This window comes from Fundulus heteroclitus, chromosome 4, assembly GCF_011125445.2.
Source record: "Fundulus heteroclitus isolate FHET01 chromosome 4, MU-UCD_Fhet_4.1, whole genome shotgun sequence".
NCBI classification, from domain to species: domain Eukaryota; kingdom Metazoa; phylum Chordata; class Actinopteri; order Cyprinodontiformes; family Fundulidae; genus Fundulus; species Fundulus heteroclitus.
In genome coordinates, this window is record NC_046364.1 from 8,177,834 (window position 1) to 8,202,171 (window position 24,338).

At 41.2% G+C, this 24,338-nt stretch overlaps 2 protein-coding genes across 5 annotated transcripts in view; one reads left to right on the forward strand and one right to left on the reverse strand.

The window, feature by feature from the left end:
- Positions 1-845: 845 nt before the first annotated feature.
- On the reverse strand, positions 846-3,879 carry fshb (follicle stimulating hormone beta subunit). 3 transcript variants are annotated; one of them, XM_036135668.1, is made up of 3 exons: positions 3,839-3,879; positions 1,368-1,545; positions 846-1,110 (listed from the first exon to the last, which is right to left on the reverse strand). In XM_036135668.1, exons 2-3 carry the CDS (start codon positions 1,515-1,517, stop codon positions 916-918), a joined length of 345 nt encoding a protein of 114 aa, XP_035991561.1. In that variant the 5' UTR covers positions 1,518-1,545; positions 3,839-3,879; the 3' UTR covers positions 846-915.
- An 11,083-nt stretch (positions 3,880-14,962) lies between these two features.
- kcna4 (potassium voltage-gated channel, shaker-related subfamily, member 4) overlaps positions 14,963-24,338 on the forward strand; it is a 92,868-nt gene continuing 83,492 nt past the window's right edge. For both annotated transcript variants that reach the window (XM_036136001.1, XM_036136000.1), the window contains exons 1-2: positions 14,963-15,951; positions 16,240-19,972. In XM_036136001.1, coding sequence (XP_035991894.1) covers positions 16,845-18,893 — 2,049 coding nt within the window. In that variant the 5' untranslated portion in view covers positions 14,963-15,951; positions 16,240-16,844 and the 3' untranslated portion in view covers positions 18,894-19,972. The remainder of the gene's footprint in view (positions 15,952-16,239; positions 19,973-24,338) is intronic.

Sequence of the window (24,338 nt, forward strand, 5' to 3'; positions counted from 1 at the left end):
TCCATTATGGTTGATAAAAATGGTTGATTCCAACCGTTTTGGGAAAGAAATGCGTAAAAGAAAGACGAATCATGTGGCCATAGATATTAGAAGATATTAGTTAAATGCCACTTTCAACGTCTCGCTTGGTTTAAATTGAGTTGGTAGGATCCAAAATCTCATTGAAAATAAAAAGTTAAACAAATGTCTGAAAACTAAAGAGAACCATTTTCTTAAATAAATGAACTCATGAGATTTTCTGCGGGCATTTGCACATTCAGAAACCCACTAAGGCCTCACCATTAATATTCTCTTTATAACAGACCGATGCATTTATCACTTTCCTAGGGAGGATTTTTCATTTAAAGCAGAATTAACCTGCTGCATTGTTAAGTTATACTGACTGAAATGAAGCTTTTTTTCCCCTGCTAAGCATAAAAATCTACCAAAGCAGTATTATGTTCCAGCGAAAATAAAAAAAAGTTCATTACAGATGTATTTGTTTCGGGCTTAGTAAGCTATTTCTGCGTTTAGCGGCGCCCCTGGAGGAATGCCTGTGAAGAGCAGGGACTCCAGTGGAGCTCACAGAATTACTGCAGGCCGTATATTTTCATTTCCACCTGTCAAAAAAAGGCAAGCCTTTTTTATTTTTTTATTTTCTCTTATACCATTTTCCAAGACTGAAAACCTGACCAGCAGAATTACTGCGCTTTCGGGGTTGGTCACCTTGTTCGGGAGGAAAGGTGAAACCGGTGGCTGGACATTTAATCTCTCACCTCTGATGATGACAAAGCACCGGGCGGGTCATTCTGGTTTAAGGCGCTTTAAAACAAGTGACGCTCATAAAAGAAGAAATACACAGAAATACGAGCAGTATCTTCTTTTATTTCAGCGTCAGACAAAGAGACGCGAGGATTTTAAGTGCATGTAAGTAGTTTAACAGCTGGGTATGTGTGCATAAAGGCGGGTACAGTATGTGTCTTTGGTGTTGCACGCAGAGCAGTAGCAGTTCGTGGCCACGGGGTAGGTGATGCTTTCCGGACACCCCTGGATGTGTTTCACCTCGTAGGACCAGTCCCCGTTGCAGACCCTATGCTCGGGCGCCTCGTCAGGGCTTTCAAAGACGGCGTCCTGTCACCATCACCAACAAGGAGGAAAGACTCAATACATACACATGATTCAGTGGGACACATTGTTTTGTAAACCAAATTGACTGAAAAAGCAATTACATTTTTTTTTACGATGATAATATTATGATCTGAGAGAGTTGAGTTCAGCACAGTTGTAATTTAAAGGAGAATAATGTAGCCCTAGTGATTATGTGTATATTACTGCTTTCATATGGAACTGAGAGACTTCATGGGTTGAGGGTTCGAATCTTTCTTCACCTCAGAGAAGCACAGCCCTTCGCAGATCGTGGTGTGGATGCACACCCTCTGGCCGCATCTCTCCATGGGGATGCTGACATTCTTCAGGCGGCAACCGAAGCATCCCACTTCTGCCAGCGCCAGGACCGCCGCCATGAGAACCAACTGCATCCTCGGCCAGGTGTAGAGCAGACGTCTGCTGCAAGAGGCGTTCAGGTCCTACGTCAGATGCTGGAAACTGTACCAGAACTTCCAGTGAGCTGAATATTATACAACTGAAAATGGCACGTCAGGATCCTTAGTTTGTGACTTTTATTTTTGTTTTTCCTTCCTTTTTGTTCACCAATGTATACAAAACAAACATTACGGGCTAACAGAGGTGTTGATCTACAAAATAATTAATAATCAATTAAATAAGAGAACGAATAACATAGGACAGACAAATAAACGCAGAAATAAACATCTTAATCTTGATGGTTGTCTTCTGATTTGTATTATTACCTTCGCTTTCTTTAATATTCATGCTGCTTCTCCATTCAAACATGGAGAAGCAGCATTTAGTTCCTATGCTCCAATTATCTGGAACAAACTTCCAGAAAACTGTAAAAGTGCGGAAAGCCTGAGTTCTTTTAAATCAAGATTAAAAACACATTTGTTTAAAATTGCCTTCAACTGTCCTAGTTAACTTTATCACCACTTTTTTGTTCTATTTTCTATCTATATTTTATTCCTACTTGCTCTTATTCTGTTTTATTTTGCTATATTTTAATCATGTAAAGCACTTTGCATTGTCTTTGTACTGAATTGTGCTATATAAATAAATTTGCCTTGCCTTGCCTAATATATATGTATATATATATATATATGTATATATATATATATATATATATATATATATATATATATATATATATATATATATATATATATATATATATATATATATATATATATATTAGTAGGTTCTCCTATTTCCCCTCTCCCCACTGGTCTTTGTTTCCTCAGTGGCATTAATTTACCGCCACTGAAATGCTGTTTACAATTTTGGGAAATATTTTATTGAAATATTGAAATAGATTTTTTTTCTATTGCTGATTGTTGTTCCAATGATATCTGTATAATCTAGCCATTATGATGTACTGATTTTTTCCTGTTTTTCCAGTTAAGTAGCCAATAGTCAGAGCCCCTAGCAGTGGTTTTTGGTTTTTGGGTTTGGAACTTATGTTAATTTGTTTTTATGGATGTTCAGTTCTTTAACGGAGATTAAACTATTTATTTTTTTATTTTGTTTAAAACACTGGTTTCTTGCTTTTTGACAGCATCTAAATGTTGACCTTTGTAGTAAGTTGTTATTTCTAAATTGTTTTAGAAGAAGGGGACTAAGGGACCCTTTTAAAGATGAAATAGATACAAACACTATGCATGAATGCATTTTATGTGAGTAAAGCATAAGAAATTCCTGAAATTAATTTCTGACCTTTAGTTTTGGTATTGACCCCCAACATTATCAATGGGCCCCATCTGGCCACCTCCTGGGAAAACTTTTAGAGGCCCTTCTGTTTGGGTCTGTAATGATAAAATCTCATTGAAAATAAAAAGTCTGTAAACTAAAGATAACTATTTTCCTAAATAAATGAAGTCAATAAATGTCCTGCTGGCATTTGCACGTTCAGAAGCACACTAAGGCCTCACCATTAATATTCTCTTTATAACAGACCGTTGCATTTATCACTTGTTCTTTTCAGACTTCTTAGTGCTAAAAACTGTTCTAATAAACTCTGACTAGCTTTAAGAAGAAATTATTTATTTAGAACTATGAATTCAATTAAATTTTATTTAAATCGCGCCAATTCACAGCACATGTTATGTCAAGGCACATTGCAGAGTCAAATTCAATCAAACCATCCAGTTTGTGTTTATGAATCTAAAATAAATTCCAGTTGATCTGATGTGTTTCACTCTTTCTGAATATATTTGAAGAAATTATTATCAGAATTTCTGCTTAACATTTGTTTCAGTTCTTTGAAAAAAAATGGCAATGAATATGGGTAAATCTAAACTCTGTATTAAAAAAACTAACTTTTTAACAACTTTTTAAAATAAAGTAATTTAGGGAAAAAATGTAAATTAGCATCAAGAGTTTCACTTTGCTATGCAACAGAAATTAAATTTAAATTTAAAATGAAAACAGAAAACAATTGATAGGTAAGAATAATAATTTGGGGAAAAATTACCTTGTGCTTGGAAACCCATGTTAACGCACATCTTGATTATAACTTCAGCCTATTTATGATGAAACTGTTGAATATGTTTTGGCAGATTTTTTTTTCGTTTTTAAAGTTAGATTTTCTTTCAAACATCACTAGTGAAAGCAGCTTGAACACGAGAAGCAAAAAGTCACACAGCCATTGCAAATTTAAGTCAGCCACATAATTAAACACATTTTTAAATACCTTCTGTGCTGTTCAAACCCCTGGAAACAGAGCGCTTACCTGCAAATCTGCTGTTCTCTTAAACTGAGCTTATAACGTCTCCCCCGTCACTCTGTATACATCTGTAGTAGTTTGCCACTTCTAACCGTCTCTGTCTGCTTAAATATCACCGCGCGTAATCCTTCTAATCGTCTCCATCTTGGTTTACTTTTACATCTACGACCTGTTCAGGCTCAAGTCAAATCCACCTCATTTTTCCCATCAACAGTTCAGGGATGGCTTGCGGCTCGGGACCTTCCCTCCCACACATGGGGATGAACGGGTCGGTATCTTCGGTAATCTTTTTTAGATTACATGGGTGGAAAGGCTCAGATGGCGCGCAGAAACGTTGAAACACACCTGCCCCCACAGTGAGATGGAAAATGTTGATATGAGAGGCAGTAATTAATTTGCTGTACTTTTCCTCTATAGCTTACCGTGTCACATTTCTTGGCTATTTGTAGGACTAATGCACATTATGTGTCTCTGTGGCGAAGTATGCAATAAGCCCCTGTGGAACAGTTTGTCCACCCATATTTGGACCGGCCAATTTATATGAGATTGTGTTGCGAACGCATGTTCATGAGGCAAGGTTTCTTTGTAGTGCGCACTAGTCCAGGCATTTTGAATTGACTTAGACTTAGAATGAATGTTCAAAGTTAAAATGTTTTACTGTTTTCAAATGTTCTTTTTTGTTTCTACACTATCCCTAGTTGCTTTTATTCTGTTTTATTTTCGTATATTTTAATCATGTAAAGCACTTTGCATTGTCTCTGTACTGAATTGTGCTATATAAATAAATTTGCCTTGCCTTGCCTTGCCTTAGACAACTTTATTTGTCATTTTGTATGCACAGAGTGCGTACAGAACAAAATTTCGTTGTCATTCAGCTTGTAAAATTGCAGAAGAATTTAATTTACAGTATGAGGTGCAGCAGTGATTTTAAAGTAAGCGATTTAAATGTAGACAATGCAAGAGAAGTCACAGTGTACAGGTAAGTATTTTAAAACCATTTCTTTGTGCAGAAATTGATTGTGCAAGGGCATTAGTGCAAGAATACAACTTGTAATTTACCGTAGATTTAAAATACAGTATAAGGTGCAGCACTGATTTAAAAGTAAAACAATTGAAATGTAAACAATGCAGGAGAAAGTCACAGTGTACAGGTGGATATTTTTTTGTATGTACAGAATTTAAAAACTAGAGTTCGGCAGCATTTGTACTGCTAGATGGATATATATACGGGTGTTGTGCAGAGTTTATGGGTTATAGTTCAGCAGTTCAGCAGCAGTTCAACAGTCTGATGGTCAAAGGGAAAAAGCTTTTGCAGAGCCTGGTGGACCTGCAGCGGGTGCTGCAGAACCTCTTCCCAGAAGGCAGCAGGGAGAACAGTCCATGGTGGGGGTGTGAGGGGTCCCTGATGATGTTTCGGGCTCGGGACACGCAGCGCTGAGATGAAATGTCTTTTATGGAGGGAAGAGGATCCCCGATGATCCATTCTGCTGTCCTCACCACTCTCCTCACGTTCCTTCAGTCGGCGGCACTGCAGCCTCCACACCACACAGAGAGACAGGTGGTCAGAATACTCTCTATGGTGCTTCTGTAGAAGGTTGTGAGGATGGGCGGGGGCAGGCTGGCTCTCCTCATCCTCCTCAGGAAGTATAATCGCTTCTGTGCCCTCTTCACCAGTGAGAAAGCTTTCTGGGTAGGAAGTGAAACGTCTTCAAACTTTGAAAAAAAGTCCAGTTGTATTTTTTGGGTTTTTTTACTTTTTTTTTAAATGACCCTCACCTGGATGACTGAGAATCTTCACCAGCAACTTGCCTGCTGCACTCCAGTTAATGGATACGATCCTGCGACAGCTCAAACCAGCAGTCACCTCACAGGGCCGCCACACCATCACACCTCTTCATCTCCGTTTGTTCCCCTCGTCTGACCACACGCTCCACTGCAACAGTAAATGTCCACATTCCTCTTTGTGATTTAATTCAGTTAATTTCTATTCTAACAGGGTTCTTACATTAGTCTTTGATAGTGAACTTAGGGCTGGACGATAATTCAATAACAATACATATCGATCGATGGACGTATATCGATGATAGAAAAAAAAGGGGTCAATAAAAAGTTCAATAGAACAGTTTTCCCTCCTTTTGCATCCTAGCCTATCATATAGGTTAATACTACAGTCACTACATCCTCCCAACCAATCACAAACGCAGACCCAGGAATGCTCCACCCCAAGCTCCAACCCTTCAAAGAGTTCAGAGAGCATGCGTTCTTTTTCATTTTTTAAATACTTGCAATTTTGGTATACTTGGTTGAATAAAGGGTTGAGTTTGAATTCAGTGTTTGTCTGTTCTATATCTATCTAACAGCATAAAATGGCCAGGGCTGCACTTAAAATATATGTTTTGAATTTGTTGATGATTATCAATATCGATCAATATGATTTCTATTTCATCGATCATGCTTTTTTTCTGTATCGTCCAGCCCTAATTAAACCTTTTGAACAATTCTTCTAGGTCTATACTCTTAATGAATATAGGCGTGGGAATAAGGACATTGGTACCCACCTGAATTATTAACTGATATTTTTGAAATCAGCAGTTTAGTGTTCAGTCGTTTTAAAACGCCGACCTTAGCTGGACAGTCCTCGGTGACAGTAAAGGATCTCTTTGGCAAGGCGTCATGCTTCATCTAGCTGCGCCTCAGTCTGTCTTTGCAGCCACAGGGGAGTTTATTTCTCCACCAGCCTGCAGAACTGCCACACCTGTCTAACAAGGCTGCAAGGACTTTTAAAATGTCACCCCAGTCCTCCGAAGTGCTGCTTCCTTCAGTAAATCTCAGATTGGTAGTATCCATTCGGTTTCTAATGAACACACAGTCATAGCTGATTCGTCTGGCAACTTCTCTAAACGGTTTTAACCACAGCAGGTCATTTCTCCTGATATGCCTGCATCTGTATGGAAACACACACATCATATCAACAGCTTTTTTTTTTTTAAACATTTGACCCGAGACTTGGAAAAAAACAACAGAAAAGACATTCAAGTTCACGTCAACATTATAGTCCCAAAAATAGCCAGGCGTTCCTGAAAAAAACAAAAAAACAAACCACTGCAGTCCTAGTAAGGATGTTTTCTTCTTTCCCACAGCCAAAAGAAGACGGCCTGTTCTGTAATGTCACATTTCTGTCCACAAGGAATCAATTTATACGTGATGGATGAGGTGATGGTTTCTGGGCCCAGGATGATTTTCTGGTTCATAACTTCGAGCACTACAATAAAATAAAGTCCCTTTGGGTGAAAAGAAGAAAAACCTCCTACTGGCTGTATATAAAGACGTATAAGAGAGCCTTACAACTTGCTGACATCACAAATTCGAGTCACACTTTAGCGCTTTGGCAAAGAGTCCTCTTTCTCTTTGTGAGTTCAGTTCAAGCGGTCTCCGACCAGGACTAACGACATTCAGAGCCACGCTTGGTCACAAGCGGCTCGTTGCTCTGCAGAGACTTTACTCCCCGGCTTCCCGATCAAACCAGAGACAGAAGGATAAAATAAAAGTGGTTGTTTTCCAGATTCGCCCCACTCCACTCTCTGTAAACTAATGACTCTGCAGCCCATTTAAGGTCAAGGATTTTGTTTTGTGACTTGGATTTATGTTTCCGTGTGGGCTGACTGAGGAATATTATTGCAGGAAAGGTATAAGGTGACCATGCAAGCTGGAAAATAGTGCCTTGCAAAAATATTCACACCCATTGTAACGTTTTACAATCACAAGCATCAATGTATTTCACTGGGATTTTATATAAGGGAACAGCATCAAATCAGCATCCAGGAGTATATGCTGCACTTATATTTACCTCCCTTTACTCTGATACCCCTGAAACTAATGTAGCTGATTGCCTCAGAAGTCACCTTATTGGCAAATACTCTCTATCTGTCTAGGAACACACCATCCCCACAAGGAAACATGACAGTGGCAGCATCATGCTGTGGGGATGTTTTTCTTCCGCAGAACAGGGAAACCGGTCAGTACTGATTGAAAGATGGATGACAAAAAAATACAGGGCAATCCTATAAAAAAAAGCTGCCATTCGCTGTAAAACACTGAAATTGAAGTTCGCCTTCAAGCAGGACAACAACACAGGATTGTTTTAGGTAAAAGCACATTCATGAGGACAAATGGCCCAGGCAAACTCCAGACCTACTGTCGGTCTATAATCTTTGGCAAGGCTTTAGAGTTGATGCTTACAAAGACTTCCCAAACAGTCTGATGGAGCTTCAGCTAGTTTTTGCAAGAGAGCAAACATCTACAGATGTAAAACTGTATCTCCTCGTTAATAGACGTGCAAAGCCAGTAGCAAGTTGATTTGAGAAGGTTGAAAACAAATGTATGCCACAATTTTCAGATTTTTCAATTATTTCAAAGCAAGGTGCTCTTCCTCCTAAAGGGGAGTTTTTCTCTCCACTATTGCCACATGCATGCTCATTATGAGGGAGTTCTGCAAAGTCAACAGCACAATACAGGCAATTGTCTACTGTGGCTACAAGCTCACCAAGGAGAAGTGAATGCTACAAGTTAGTTACTCAATGGAATCTGTTGAGTTTCCTTAGACAGAAAACATTTTAACAAACCTGTTGATATGATTGATTTTCTAAAGTGTCTTTTTTTGTAAAGAGACAATGTGTTATGAATTGGTGCTATATAAATAAGCTGAATTGAATTGAAAAATAAAAGCAAAGTGATTATGATTTAAGAGCTGACCTTATCTTAACCCCTCAGTATCTGACTATCTTTAAACTCCGCTTTTTTGTTGTTGTGGTTTTGTTTGGTTGAGGTTTTAGTGCTCATTCATGGCAAAAGTCTTCTTTGTATAGTTCAACTCTTTCCCTGGGATCTATCTTGGAAATATTTGCTGTAATAGTTTGTTTTAACACACCTCTTTAATCTCAATAGAGAAAACTGTCCCTGTCAGCATTTATTTATCAGTTACAATTCCAACAGAGCATTTTTGTGGTTGACTATTTATCATTTCCCACCACACTCTATTGCATCACTGCATCAACGCTGGAAGCAAACACCAAATTTACTCATGTCAGCATTCCTAGGTAATAGTTATAAAAATCTAATATATTCGTCACACTTATACAGTTTTCTACTTAGAGGAAGTGAGACATTTGTTCAATAAATAATATATATATATGATTTTAAATTCAGAGGCTACTTTTACTGTGGGTAGAGTAGTCATCTAGCAATGGGAAGGTTGTAGTTTTCATTCCAGCTCCCTCCCGTTAGGCGCCGATCCAGTCACTTAAAGGTGTCTGCGATTTTCCCATTTTGAAAAACTGTGCATTCGCAACACCGTCTTACTTTTCTCTTCCTTTCTTCAGGGGGATCGCATGAAAAAAATCTCCCAAATCACTCTAGTCTTATTTCTTTCGACTGAGGCCTTCCTCTTCTTCTCTTAAACGTGTACGTGGTTTGCTTCTTTTGTGACTCTCAGCCCTGTTCAAAGTATACGGTGTGAGAAACGGAGCTACAATGAACGGCTAACACAGAAGCTAACCGCTAAGCTAACAGCTAAGTTAACCTCTAAGCCAGCGGTGTTCAATCTTTTTGCCTATTGGCCCAAAAGTTGTTAAATCGAAAGTACTCAGGGGCCAAAAGATGAATAAAAAAAATTAACAACATAAACAAAAATATTGTGATTTTCCTTAACCTGCCCAACAAAATATGATCATTTAACATATATATATTAAACTGTATTTAGCCTATTTTATTAAATTAACTCTGATCAGATTTTAAGGCACCAAAGTCTGTATTGGAGTAAAGGTCGCCCTGTTTACTGTGAAATTAAAGCAAATGTAAAAAGCGTGCTTATTAAGGGACATTAAATTAAACATTCAATTGTAAGATTTTAACTTGTCTATAGTAATTGTACCCTAATAAAAAATAATAAGTTTCTATCTGCATCGGTCACCAGTGCTAGTCGGGCCAAATCTTTCTTGAAATGCAGTTGGAGGGCCGCAAAACATCAGCACAGGGGCCACAAATGGCCCCCGGGCCACACTTTGGACACCCTTGCTCTAAGCTAAGACCGAAGCTAACCGCTAAGCTAACAGGATACATAAACACTAGAAGTGCACATGCGCAGCCAGCAAGCAGAAACTAACAAGGAACCTGTACGCACATTGGTGTAATGTGAGCGCGTCAGAATGATTGGGATGTAGGACAAGATAAGGCGATTCCCGCGGAGCATGAGGGACAGAGGGGATTGAGAGTAGGACCAAAACTCTGACCAATCCCTGCCCTTCGGACCGAAGGGCAGGGATTGGTCAGAGTTTTTGCAGAGTTCATTTTTTTTTTGACCTCCTTTTTCTGAATACATAATGTATTGACTACTTTCAAGATGGAAGGATGATATAAGTATAACAAAAAGTATAAGTATAACTGGATTGCCAACTATAGCTTTAGCCCCAAGTTGCCTACTGATCTGTGTATCAGTTAATGAATCTGTGTGTGTGTTTGTGTGGGCGAATGGGTGGATGTTGCTCTGGTGTAAAGCGCTTTGAGTGGTCAGTAGGACTAGAAGAGTGCTATATAGCCTTGCTATTCACAGGACCTAAACACAGAAAGTAGGAGCAACTATCAGTGCCATTTCTGTTAAACTGTTTGCTTTTAAATGACAAATAAGCTCACCAAAACTGTAGTAGATGTGCCTGCTTAACATTTCCATACATTAAGTATCCCTGAATGATCCTTGGTGTGAAATTCTTAACGTTGGGGGCAAATAACAACATTTTAAATAATACTGCAGACCTGATCTGAGGTCAGTGACCAGGCAGTTATTGTAAAAACTAAAAGCCCAGTAACATAAAAAAAAAATACTTTTTTATGCTTTAAACATTGATGACTGGTAATATCTGAAGCATATGATGTCAGATGTATATGGTGTACAAAATAAATCTGAGCGTAGCTGTTAAGAACTAGATTGACTCAACAGCTATAAGAAAATGTTATTGTTTTATGAAGATGCAAACAATAGATACGTAGAGGTATTTAAGTCAATTAAATTGACATTTTTGAACATCTGAATCTGATAAATATAAAATACAATTTTTAAAAACTACAACACTTTTTAATAATGTTATTGCCCCCCTATTTGAACTATGTAATAAAACGATTTGTTAATTACAAAACAAATGTATTCCCTGGAATCTAAACCAAAGTGTAGGATTTGTGCGTTTCCTGTAATATTGAAATAAATGCAAGCTAAGACTTAGAACAATAAAGCACAAGCCTTTGAGTTGGATTTGTTCACTGCGTGCGAGCTTTGATCTGCTGCAGCTCTGACTTCTAAAATGCATCTTAGCCCACGTATGATCAAGCCCCTTGCATCTCCGCTTCATCTCACCTTATTACTAACCTCACAACTCCCCCTGGTGCTGACTGAGGTCGGTGCTCAATGAAGTGCAAAAAGTGAGGATGCATGATGAATGTCAGGTGGGTGGAAGGTTGACTACATGTTGTGCAGACAGAAAAGAGCTCATCTGACGTATTGGGTGACTTTGTGAAAGATGGTGCATGTGGAGAAGAGCTTTTTAAAGAGGCACTGAGTGATATTTGCACTGTCAGCGGTACTGATTATTTCCAAAGTACACTGTCAGGCTCTGCATAACATTTTCAATTTGTTTCAGATTTCCTCTTAGCAAAGAGTAGCAAAGACTGGATTACTTTTTGAGACAGGCAAGCGCCCAAAAAAATACCCCTGCAGGAATATCATAACCAGAGATTTACTGGATACCCTCAGGAGATTATTAGAATCCCTTAGAGGAATATTCTATCTGGAATAACAGGCTGTTCTGTCCTAATTAGAGAGTTTGATTCAAATTAATCAGATGGGTTGAGGTGAATTGGCTATGGCTAATGATTGTTGTGTCTTTCAGCTGCAAGCCTGCAGGGTTCCTGCAGAATGAAAAAAAAAAGTAACTAATTATTGGAGCGATCAGATTCAAACTAGTACACTCTAAAGATACAATGAATTAGACCTTTACTCTCCTGCAGCCCAGTGGGACCCAAATGGAGGCAGGGTGATAAGTCTGGGTTTTATTAAAGAAGGAGCAAAACAACAGCAGAGATCTATGTCTTTATCTGGCATATTTATAAGCAACAATCATATTTTATTATCAAGCTGTGAGCACCTTCATTTTTAAAGTGTCAGATTTACGCAAACCCCGACCTGCATAAACATGGAGCTCATAAGAGGAAGTGTGGCCACATTAATGATACTCACAATACCAATAGATCAGTATTTGAATCCTTAATTGCTTTTCAATTGTGGAGCATGGTTTGACTAATTGATACCTAAGTGCAGTAATTTGTTAGCTTGACGCCTGTGTTGTGATCTCCGAGCTGGTGCATATGCCTCAAACAAATCAGTTTGGCCCAGGCTGCTCTCACTTGATTGATAAAGGAATTAAATGCATTTCTCTTTAGGAACTGCCGCACCACAGACTTTAATTATTCCGTTAATTGAAATCTATCAACGCGAGGAGGAAATGCACTGTAATTGAAAGCTTGCCCTTATCCAGGAGGTAACACAAGGCTTTTTTGTTTGTGGTTGTTATTTGGTCACGGTTCGTTGGAACGTCACCATGTCAGAGACAAAGCTTTGATTAGCAACTGTTTGATTTTTAAGAACTTAAGATGTATAGATCTCAACTCAGTGCATAGGAACTAAGTTGATGCTGCTCGTAATCCATCATTGTTTGGATTTGTTAGTGTCCTATGATATTTTTCATCCAGTCTGACACAAACATTATTGCATTTTTACTCTGCTTTGAACCATTTTCCACTGAAATTAAAGTTGTTCTTAGTTTGTTTTTTTCTGACAATGGACTGGACATTTCAATCAAGCAGAATCAAAGTTGCATTTTAAAAGTGTCTGATCCATTTTGTCCGTCATTTGTATGAAAAGTATGACCATTATCTTGCTTTTTAAAAATTAAGCTTGACATAGCCTCAATGCATTGAAAAAGTATTTCTGCCTCTGGAACCAGACTCCAGTGTGTTATACATTGAGAATTTACATTGGCTTGTAAAAGTATTCATATCCGTTAAACCTTTCCACATATTGTCACATTACAACCACAAACATAAATATGTTTTATTGGAATTTTATGTGAAGGACCAACACAAATCGGTATACAATTGAGAAGTAGAAAGAAGATTATGCGTGATTTATTATCTGTTTTTACAAATAAAAAAACTGAAAAGGATATTCTGCAACAGTATTCAGCCCCCTGAGCCAATACTTTGTGAAACCACCTTGTGCTGCAATTACAGCAGCAAGTCTTTCGGGGTACGTCTCTACCAGCTTTGCACATTTCTTTCTTTACAAAACAGCTAAGGATCAGTCAGATTAGATGGAGAGCATAGTACTTTTCAGATCTTGCCACAGATTCTCAATTGGATTTAGAGCTGGACTTTGACTGGGCCATTCTAACACACAAATAGGTTTTGTTTTAAACCATTGTAGCCCCGGCTTTATGTTCAGGGGCGTCGTCCTGCTGGAAGATGAACCTCCACCCCAGTCTCAAGTCTTTTGCAGACTCCAACATTTTTTCTTCCTAGATTGCCCTGTATTTGGTTCCACCCATCTTCCCATCAACTCTGACCATCTTCCATGTCCCTGCTGAAGAGAAGCACCCCCAGAGCATGATGCTGACACCACTACAGTGGGGATGGTGTGTTTAGAGCAATGCACATTGTTAGTTCTCTGCCCCACCTAACTTTTTTTTGCATTTTGGCCAAAATTTTTTATTTTGGTCTCATCTGACCTAAGTACCTTCTTCCTGTGTCCCCAACATGGCCTCTGGCAGACTGCAAACAGGACATCTTATGGTTTTCTATCAACAGTAGCATTCTTCTTTCCACTCTTTCACAAAGACCACATTTGTGCAGTTCACGGCTAATAGTTGTCCTGTGGACAGATGTGAGCTGTGGATCTCTGCAGTTCGTCCAGAGTCACCATCTTGGCTGTATCTCTGATCAGCGCTCTCCTTGTTCGGCCTGTAAGTTTAGGTGGACAGCCTTGTCTCGGCAGGTTTACAGCTGTGCCATACTCTTTCCATTTCTGGATGATGAATTGAACAGTTCTCTGTGAAATGTTCAACGCTTGGGAAATCTTTTTATAGCCCAAGTCTGCTTTAAACTTCACCATAACTTTACCCCTGACCTGTCTGTTATGTTCATTGAGCTTCATCATGCTGTTTCCCCCCCCCCAATATTCTCTTAACCAACCTCTGAGGCCGTCACAGATCAGCTGTATTTGTACTGAGATTAGATCACACACAGGTGGACTCTATTCAGTCATTAGCAATCATCAGGCAACTTCTGGAGGCAATTGGTTGCAACCAGAGATGTTTGATGATTAATTTGTTTATTGTTTACTACATTATCACCAAATTCACGTCCTTGTGGTATTTTTATGTTGCACGCACGCGCGCGCACACAAAAATGCAAGTTTGGACTTTTGAAGTCAACCCAGCAGGATTTTAATCTCAGCAAATACCAACTGAGTAATTTCACTTTCTAAACAGGTGATATTCCCATTAGAGTGCTCTATTAATTAGACACCAGAGGGACTCAGAAACAGTGGGCATTAACAGTGTTTACTCCCAGAGGTAATGCTAATGTATGCAAAGATTTTTAAAGCTTTAAACCACAGAGCTAACCTTCTCAGAGGTAGCAAGGAAAATAATTCATCAGTGACTGATGTGAATATAAGAATATATTAACAATTTAATGGAGTTCCAGAAAAAAAAAAACAGCCAAGGTAAACAGCCTCAATTCTGTCTTTAAATTCAATAAAACATTACAATAATCCCACCTTATTAATTTATAAATATGTTAGTTATTAAACTGGCTCTGTAAAAAACAATGAACAGGTAATTGTTAGGCAGCTCAGACTTGATCTATTATTCCTTTTTGGCAAAGCACGGGTCACTCAAAGGTGTTTCGCCCTTTAAATAACACACTACAACTCTTTATTAATGGTTTGCAAGCTTTGCAGTTTTATTAAAAGCTGTTTTTTTTAATTTACTATTCTTGTAACTTATAAACAGAGACATTTAAACGTGTTTCCTTAAATACTTGTGATCGGCACTCTATAAAGATGTGGCCCAGTTTTGCAGGTGCCTCCAAGCAGGGTCAAATCAAATACTGGAATACAGATAAATACACAGACCACCTACATGGACTAAGACAAGGAATTTCAAACCGGTTCCTGGGAGACTGGAGAGCGTTTCATTCAAAAGGTGCAACCCCAATCCTTCAATATTCTGTAGGGATGGACGCAAAGTACGCAACGCGCTCCGTTTTTGGAGAGCAGACACCGGTTGCGACCTGATCAAGGACAGAGCAGGCTCGGCGGTGAGACTGCAGCACGGTGCGCAGTGACCGGCTGCCTCCACTGGGGGAGGACCGAGCGCCGCCTGCATGCGCTGCGGTACACGTCCGACTTTCTCACCAAGACTCTCCATCACCACATACACAATGGGAGGGATACGGGAGGATAGGTAGGGCTTCCAGCGGCAGACGGACAGATGTGTGACGCTCAGACCCAACCACGGGGTCATTTACCCTCGCCTGTGCCAATGTAAACTTTTACACACCCTCCCTTTCTTTTCGCTGCGATGGAGTGGAACTGTCTTTGATGGCAACTCGCTGCTGGCACACCTGGTTTCGCCTTTTCTCTCTCTCTTAATTTTTTTTTTCTTCTTTGTCATGATTGTTGCTGCCGGTGTACCAGGAGCGATGCAGCACAAATGGGGGCTCAAGTGCCAGTAGATCCTGTTGAATTGAGACAAGGCATCGAGACGCAGCCACCAAAAGTGTCCTCCTCAGCGTGCGTCAGAGCACGGATGTATATGCTGGATGTAGATGTGGATATGGTCGCCCGCTGGATACGACGAGCTATTTGGGATATTACACCCCAAAATCAAGACGGGGATTTGAGCACAGGCGGAGAGCTGCATCCTCACCCAGCATTCCTCCTCCTCCTCTTCCATCAGATTTGTTTGTAGGGGAGGGGGAGGACAGAGGCGATCTATTTTGGCCCCTTTTCAAATGTAAGTATGGATGAAAGAAGAATACTTTATTGAAAGAATTCCGTGCGCAATTTTATTTTTTTATTGTAAGAATAGATTTATTTTTTTATGTGGGCTGTGTGTTTCCCAAAGCCAGAAATAATAACGATAGTAATGACAACAACAACAAAGCGGTGAAGTTGCGTAATATGCGTAGCATCGTAGACAATCACCAGAACTGACATTACCATAAACACATTTCCCCCCTATTTTTTATGTTTTTGCCTAAACCATTTGGTGTTTTCTCTCTTTTTTCCCCACTCCTCGCAGCTGCTGAGCGCATCGGGGGGAACAAAGTCATTCAGATTTATCGGAGCTCCAAAAATAGAAGAGCAAAAAATCCTTCCAAACAGTCTCATCTCATGAAATGGCAAACATGGGCGACCACGGAGGATCACAAGACGCTTTTGGGGGGAGCTGAAAAATTAACCACCTGATGGGCACCAGAGAAACCGAGGAGAGCCTGTTTGGGTGTCGCTTATTGACTCGGTGATTTATCATGCGGAGGATAAAAGGGGCGCTGCAAGTTTGACAGAGCGTCTGCGTAACAGGCTATGCCACCGGCCCTGTTTTTTTTTTTTTTTTTTTTTGGATTATGGTAATGATGTCATAAAATATACAAGGAGCGCAACACATATGCTCATCAGTGTATTCTTTTTTTTATCATGTAAGTAGCAACGCGCCCTCCAGTCAACATGGATCTGTGCTGAGGTGGGTTTGTTAATCTGACTTTCCAAACAGCTGATGCCTCATTGTCTCCGTGTCTGCGTGAGAGCGCTGCAACTTTTATTCTCGGGTCTGCGTCCCCCCTTGAGGTGGCAACTGTAGCCTTCGCGGACGGAACCTCGGCTATAAAAAAAAGAAAAAAAAAAAAGATGGAGTTTGCCATGGTGGGTGCGGACGGCGGGTGCAACAGTCACCTGCCGTACGGGTATGCCCAAGCCCGCGCAAGGGAGAGGGAGCGCGAAAGGGAGCGCCAGGCGGCGCATTCGCGAGCGGCGGCGGCTGCAGCGGCCGACGGGGGCTGCGGTGCGGATGGAGGCGCAGGGGGCCCCACCTCCGCCACCTCCTCCGGGGCTCATCTCCTTAACAACCGCCAGCATCAGCCTCGCGCCGCCTCCTCCTCCTCCTCCTCCGCCAACATCAGCAGCAGCAGCGGCGGCCCCTCCTCCTCCTCCTCCTCCTCCTGCTCCTCATCCACCTCCTCCACGCAGCAGGAGCCCGATCAGCAACAGCAGCACAGAGTTCTCAGAGAGCGGAAAAAGCAGCGCGGCGCCGGTCGGTGGAGGCGCAACCGGAGCACTCTCGGCGGGGACCTGTGCCACTCGGAGCTGGCGCTGCTCGGATCCGAGGAGGACATGATGATCGAGGAGGAGGAGGCCGAGGAAGAGGAGGAGGTGGGGGCGGCGGCGGAGGGCAGCCGGGGGAGCAAGAGGTCGAGCTTTCTGTGCAACATGGATGATGAGGAGACCGTGTCCATCACCGACAGGCGCCCCCAGTCCGGGTACGAGAGCGGCTACAGCGACTGCGGCTGCTGCGAGCGGGTGGTCATCAACGTGTCGGGGCTGAAGTTTGAAACTCAGCTGAAGACGCTCACGCAGTTCCCGGACACCCTCCTGGGAGACCCCGACAAGCGGATCCGGTACTTTGACCCGCTGAGGAACGAGTACTTCTTCGACAGGAACCGGCCGAGTTTTGACGCCATCCTTTACTTCTACCAGTCCGGCGGCCGCTTAAAAAGACCCGTCAACGTGCCGTTCGACATCTTTTCCGAGGAGGTGAAGTTTTACGAGCTCGGCGAGGAGGCGATCCTGAAGTTTCGGGAGGACGAGGGCTTCGTGAAGGAGGAGGAGAAGCCTCTGCCGGAGGACGAGTTTAAGCGCCAGATCTGGCTGCTCTTCGAGTACCCGGAGAGCTCGAGTCCTGCCAGGGGGATAGCGGTGGTGTCCGTCCTGGTCATCGTCATTTCCATAGTCATTTTCTGCCTGGAGACGCTGCCCGAGTTCAGGGACGAAAAGGAGTATCTGCAGCCGCGGCACAACTCCTCTCAGCCCGACCACGGCTTTACGCCTTTCAACGACCCGTTCTTCATCGTGGAGACGGTGTGCATCATCTGGTTCTCCTTCGAGATCATCGTGCGCTTCTTCGCCAGCCCGAGCAAGGCCGACTTCTTCAAAAACATCATGAACTCCATAGACATCGTGTCCATCCTGCCTTACTTCATCACCCTCGGCACGGACCTGGCGCAGCACCAGGGCAACGGGCAGCAGGCGATGAGCTTCGCCATCCTGAGAATCATCCGCCTGGTCAGGGTGTTCCGCATCTTCAAGCTGTCCAGGCACTCCAAGGGCCTGCAGATCCTGGGGCACACGCTGCGCGCCAGCATGCGGGAGCTGGCCCTGCTCATCTTCTTCCTGGTCATCGGCGTCATCCTCTTCTCCAGCGCGGTGTACTTCGCCGAGGCGGACGAGCCCACCTCGCAGTTCACCAGCATCCCCGACGCGTTCTGGTGGGCCGTGGTGACCATGACCACGGTGGGCTACGGCGACATGAAGCCCATCACGGTGGGCGGGAAGATAGTGGGCTCGCTGTGCGCCATAGCGGGCGTGTTGACCATCGCGCTGCCCGTGCCCGTCATCGTGTCCAACTTTAACTACTTTTACCACCGGGAGACGGACAACGAGGACCAGTCGCCCGTGGTGGAGAGCATGCCGCCGGGCTGCCCCTACTTCCCGGACTTTCTGAGGAAGTTCAGGGGCTCGCCGTCCGGCTCCTCGCTGGGCGACAAAGGGGAGTACGTGGAGATGGAGGAGGGGGTGACGGAGTCGCTCTGCGGGCTGGACAAGAGCCCCAGTAAAGGGAACGGCACAGACATAAGCAGGAAAAACAGTACAAACTCGAAATCAATTCAGACTGACGTGTGACTAAGAGCTTTATTTGATCGTTTTCTAAATGAGATGAGCATCCGATTAAAGACGCTTCTGCCCAACAGCAGCTGAACCCTACCCCCCCCCCTCTCCAAATAGGCCTATATATGTATTACGCACGCCTCAGAGCCACCCCTCACACACACATTCACACTCATATGGCACCAATTGGCACCTTAAGAGCATCCAGGCCCCAAATTTTGCCTGATAGACATAGATGTATCTGTTTATCCAGCGTGGGCTTCCAAATCTGACGTGGAATCTGAATTAGACAACAGGCTATGCATTCGCACTTTATGACTGTCATCTGTCGCACCACATGGGTATAGGGAGGGTCGTTTTCTTGCTGTTATGCAATAAAGTTTCAATTTGTTTGCACTATAATGTAGAAGCTGCGCCGGGTTAGAGACAGTAACTGTAGGCCACGCAGATGGCAACGCTGAAGTCACCCTCCGCTCACCTGGATGCAGAATGTCCGAGTAGAGAAAAGGGGAAACTGTTCCGCACCGGCTGCCAGAAGAGAAGGAAAGAAAACCGAGCTCCATTAAATGTGAGAAGCCTAAGAGAGACGGCTTTTGTCACTGTTTATTTAAAATTAAACAAAAATTATCTACACATTGATGAGTGAGACGTGTCATAAAGCAGGCATTAAATGAACCAGGGCTATAATGAAATAAGCTTTTCCATAAGAGGCCAAATATATATCTAAATATATATATTAAAAAAAAAAGACCCACCATGAGAGCTAAGCACAGGAGTCGTCATTGTTTAAAATGGCTGGAGAAGTCACTCAGCCCAGGTTTTCTACAGACCCTCTCAAAGCCTCGGCTGCAACTTTTTTCATTAAAAGCACCTCAAAATGACTATATCCCTTTACAAAGATGAAGATGGAACGTTACAGCTTGAAAGACTGACGTGGGAACTCTTTAAAAGGAGATATTTTCCCTCCTTTCTGCTGGACTCTGTGCACAAAAAGATAAATACATACCTTTTTTTTTTTTTTTTTTTTTTGCTCAAGAGGACTTTGATTATCTCAGAGCACACACACGATAATCGGGATGTGGATGTCTTCCAAGGTATGTAGCATTCAATTTCTGTTTAAATGCTAGCCTTTTTTGGTGAATGGTGATTAACTGTGTTGGATTAGTGAGCTGTTTTGGTGATACGGCTCACTGTCCAGGATGGCAACAATCTTAGGAAGGCACAAAAAGGCGGTCAAACAATTATCTGTTAGTTGTTCAGTCATTGCAGAGTAAGCTCCTATTATATTGTGCACTGTGTGGTACTGTAAGAAACCTTGGCCCTATGTGGATGGGTAAAAATGCAGAAGCAGGGATCTGATTCCTAGTTCCCTGTTTGGTGCTAAATTAAAGGGCTGCTTTGGTTTGTAGGTAACAGGGCTTAACACCTTAACCTTTAATATATCTCATATACATAAGGAACTACGAAAGCACATATGAGACCATGCTTAGATGGCAACTTGACGAGTCTGGACTATTTTTTATGCCATCATCAGTTATAATGTATCTCATATGCAACGTTCAAGCCATGCAGGGATCTATTAATGCTTTATCAATTAATAAAAGCTGCAATTTCATCTCATTCAAGGTAACATCAGGTCAGCCTCCTGGGAACTCGTGCCAAATGTTTTTTGGAGGGTTTCCAGCCAAGGATTTTCCGCTTTCACACAATCAATTTTCATTTTACTTTTAATTCAATTCTATGTTATATTGAATGCTATTCTTTTTTTATATATATAACTCTTTATACAGTGCTGAAGTAGACAAGAGTTTCCTTACTTTCCCCGCTCTACAGTTCTTACATAAAATGCTTAACATTTTCCTCGTCAGGTCTCAGCTTTCCAGTGCTTTTACTGTGTGCATTTTCACTCCAAACAGCAGATGCAGCAGGAGGACGCTGTAATATAAGGGCCCAGTGTGTTGCACTCATAATAAGTCTAATAAATGGACTTTTATGATCTGTGTTTTTAGTACAGCTTTCTTGCTCACTAAATCTAACCTTGTCTAAAAAGTGAAACCCTGTGACGAAGGGAAAGTGGGCTTTGGATGTGTAATAGTTGCAGTTGTGTATGTGCTGAGCAGCATTTGGCACTAGAGAGATGGTTTTACAACCAGAGGAAAATTTCTCTCTGTTTACTCTAAATCTCTCAGTTAAAAGAGTTTACAGAGGAGCAGGACTCCATGACATCAGTCGGTTTGAGGGCCGAATATGTGCCTCTCAGACAAAGTGGAAAGTTTTCAGCCTTTACTGCATTTGACTCTAAAAAGTTAACTTAGAAGTCCTGGCCAGACATTTATATGCACACACACGGGCGGTTCTAGACAGGGGCCAACAGGGGGCCAGTGCCCCTACAGAACTGGTCAGGGCCCCTGTTATGGTCCCTGTACTGAAGACATAATACGGAATAAATTTCTTATGATGATATGTGGTGATTTTGATTGTAATAATAATTTTAAAATCAAGGTCTTTCATTTTTTAACTTTAGTCATATTGAGGATCACAGTTTTCAGAGGTCTGCAACCGGCCGTTCCAGAGACTCAAGTGGCTCTTTGGCTCTATTGCTTACTTAATATGTCAAACCATTAAATTTTGCCCAGTTTTTCCTGCTTTGATTATTTTTTTCAGTGCCCCCATGAAAAAACATTAGTCCAGCTAATTTAAACAGTTTGGTTTCCTGCGATTTATTCTGTTTTTATATATAAGCTGCACATTTTAAAATTGAAGTATAGTCCATACCAGAAACATCCTCTTCTTTATCCATCAACCAATACAGTCTCAGAGTGTGTTTAGGTCATTGGCTTGTAAAAAACCCATATAGTGTCAAAGCTTCAGACTTCTAGCTGCTAATTTGAGGGACATTTGAAGAAGTTGGTGCTGGAGATAGATAGGGATTTTTTTGGTTGGTACAACCAGTGCGCAACCAGTGTCAATGTCAAATTTGCTTCAGTGTGGACAAGAACACTGGTGTTCCAGCAGCTTCCAATTTATGAAAGTCATAAATCCTTGGCGGTCCCGGGGTTATTCTAAAACATCCTAACCCGGGGGTGTCTACACCTTTCGTCAGGTGGGCCAAAATTGTCTAGTAAAAAGTAGTTGAGGGCCAAAAAAATTAAATCTAAAATTATATTATAATTTTTTACCTGCTCCATTAAATAGGAGCATGCAATATTTTAATTAAACAAATTATTCAGATTTTCTGTAGGAAAGTGATGGGTAAATTAGTAGCTATGTTTACAAGGACAAAAGTAATCAGAATAAGGGGCCGACTGGAACAAAAGCACGTCATGTAAACAAGCCAATCGGAATATTGTGATTAAATTAAGATCAATGGGAGTAGTAATCCAAATGAGACAACTGGTTTATGCCGATTGATAATCTGAGCTCAAAATTTTTATTTATTCCGTAATGTTTCAACCATAATTAGAACCTCCTGCAAGTCCAGCCTGAGCGCTCGGAAGACAAACAAACTCATACAATACTATTATGTTTACTATTTTTTCTTGTTTAGCAAAGACAGAAGTTTTAATTCTTCTCTGTGTTTTTTTTTTTAGGTTCTATTCCAAATAACGGCAGGTGCATATAAATGCACATTATGATTGGATTAATTGATTGTGTGCCCATATAAATGGTACAATCTTATTAATTTTTGTTTGTACATGTACATGTAAACATAGCTATTGTAGATCCAAAACTTTCAAGGCGTCTTGCAAATTTGCATTATGAACAACATGTTTACAAATTATTTTGTGCTAGTTTTTTTTTAAAAAAAAAGAAGCTACTTTTTGTATCTATTTTCACAAATAAGATCAGGATTTTGGTCAATCTTTCTTTAAAGGCGCTTGCTGTTTTTCCAATTCAATTTCATTTATATAGCACCAATTCACGATACACATCATCTCAAGGCACTTTACAAAGTCAAATTTAATCAAATCATACAGATTGGTCAAAAAGTTTTCTCTCTAAGGAAACCCAGCAGATTGCATCAAGTCTCTCCAAGCAGCATTCACTCCTCCTGAAAGCGTAGAAAGCGTAGAGCCACAGTGGACAGTCGTCTGCATTGTCGATAATTTTGAAGCAATCCCTCATACTGAGCATGCATGAAGTGACAGTGGGGAGAAAAACTCCCCTGTAACAGGGAGGAAAACCTCCAGCAGAACCAGAACCAGGCTCAGTGTGAACGCTCATCTGCCTCGACCCACTGGGGCTTAGAGAAGACAGAGCAGAGAAACAGAAAGCACAGAAGCACACATTGATCCAGGAATCCTTTCTCTTCTAACAGCAGTTTTTAATTTAATTAATTTTAATAAATTAATTAAAAGCATATTTTGGTGCACCAGATGAAATCATTGTTTTGGTGTTTACAATGAAATTAGAGAAAATACAAAAAGTGTGGATATTAAAAATACATTCTTTGTGCTGGACCTGACATTCCCAGTTATAAAACAAATATTTACCTGTCTGTAATAATTTTTCTCAAATTAAAATTCTAAAGTCTCCATCTGCATCTGTCGAGCCAAACCATTCTCGAACCGTAGTTTGCCTCCGTGCCACCTTTAGGACACCCCTGTCCTGAAATTGGTAAGCTGGAAGTCTGTTTAGCAGTTCTGCAACAAATACTGATATAATTATTCACATGAATGTATTAGAAAACAGAGAAAACTGAAAGGCTTTAAAAATATGACCCAAAAAGAATATAAAGATATCTGCGCAGCTCCTGGAGAGACTACATTCAAATTTGCAACATTCTTAGAACCTCCTTAAATACATTTGTATTTAAGGAGGTTCTAGGAATGTTGCAAATGTATTTAAGGGCTGAAAAAGTGGATTTTTGCATATGTTCCCTTTAAAAGAATAAAATTAATTACAAGTAAAGCATAACAGAACAGAAGAGATTAATGCTTTAGGCTCCCACAGTGGGGAAATTCAGGTGTATCAGCAACAAGTGAGGAGAAACGTTTACAACGGATGAAGAACTACATTACAGTTATTAAAAAGGGCATACTAAGATTAAATACTGTGTGCAACTGAGGAGGATGAACTGAATGTGTTCAAAATGTGAACGTAAACCGTAATTGTGCATAAAAAAACCCTAACACACTACAAAACATGGAAGCGATTGAGTTTGTTGAAAACAGTGATGGTTATAAAGTCTAATAGCTGCTGGGAGGAAGGATTTGCAGTAATGCTAGTTTGTGCACTAAGGATGCAGCAGTGACAGATCTCTCCAACTCTCTAGCAGTTTCATGCATGCGGTTGGGGACGTCCAAAAGTGATGCTATTTTTGCTAGAGTCCTTCTATCCCCATGAGAGCCTTTTTTGGAAAGGACGAAGCTAGCATTAGGCTAATGGGATTGCCCCAACTTTGACCCTACTGTAAATTTATGGACCACAGTAAGTTTCCTAGTGTATAACCTTACATTT

Coding starts and splice junctions, on each gene's coding strand:
- fshb (XM_036135668.1), bottom strand. CDS start 1,517: ATGCAGTTGGTTCTCATGGCGGCGGTCCTGGCGCTGGCAGAAGTGGGA. Junction 1,111..1,367: donor AAGGGCTGTGCTTCTCTGAG/GTGAAGAAAGAT, acceptor TGATGGTGACAG/GACGCCGTCTTTGAAAGCCC.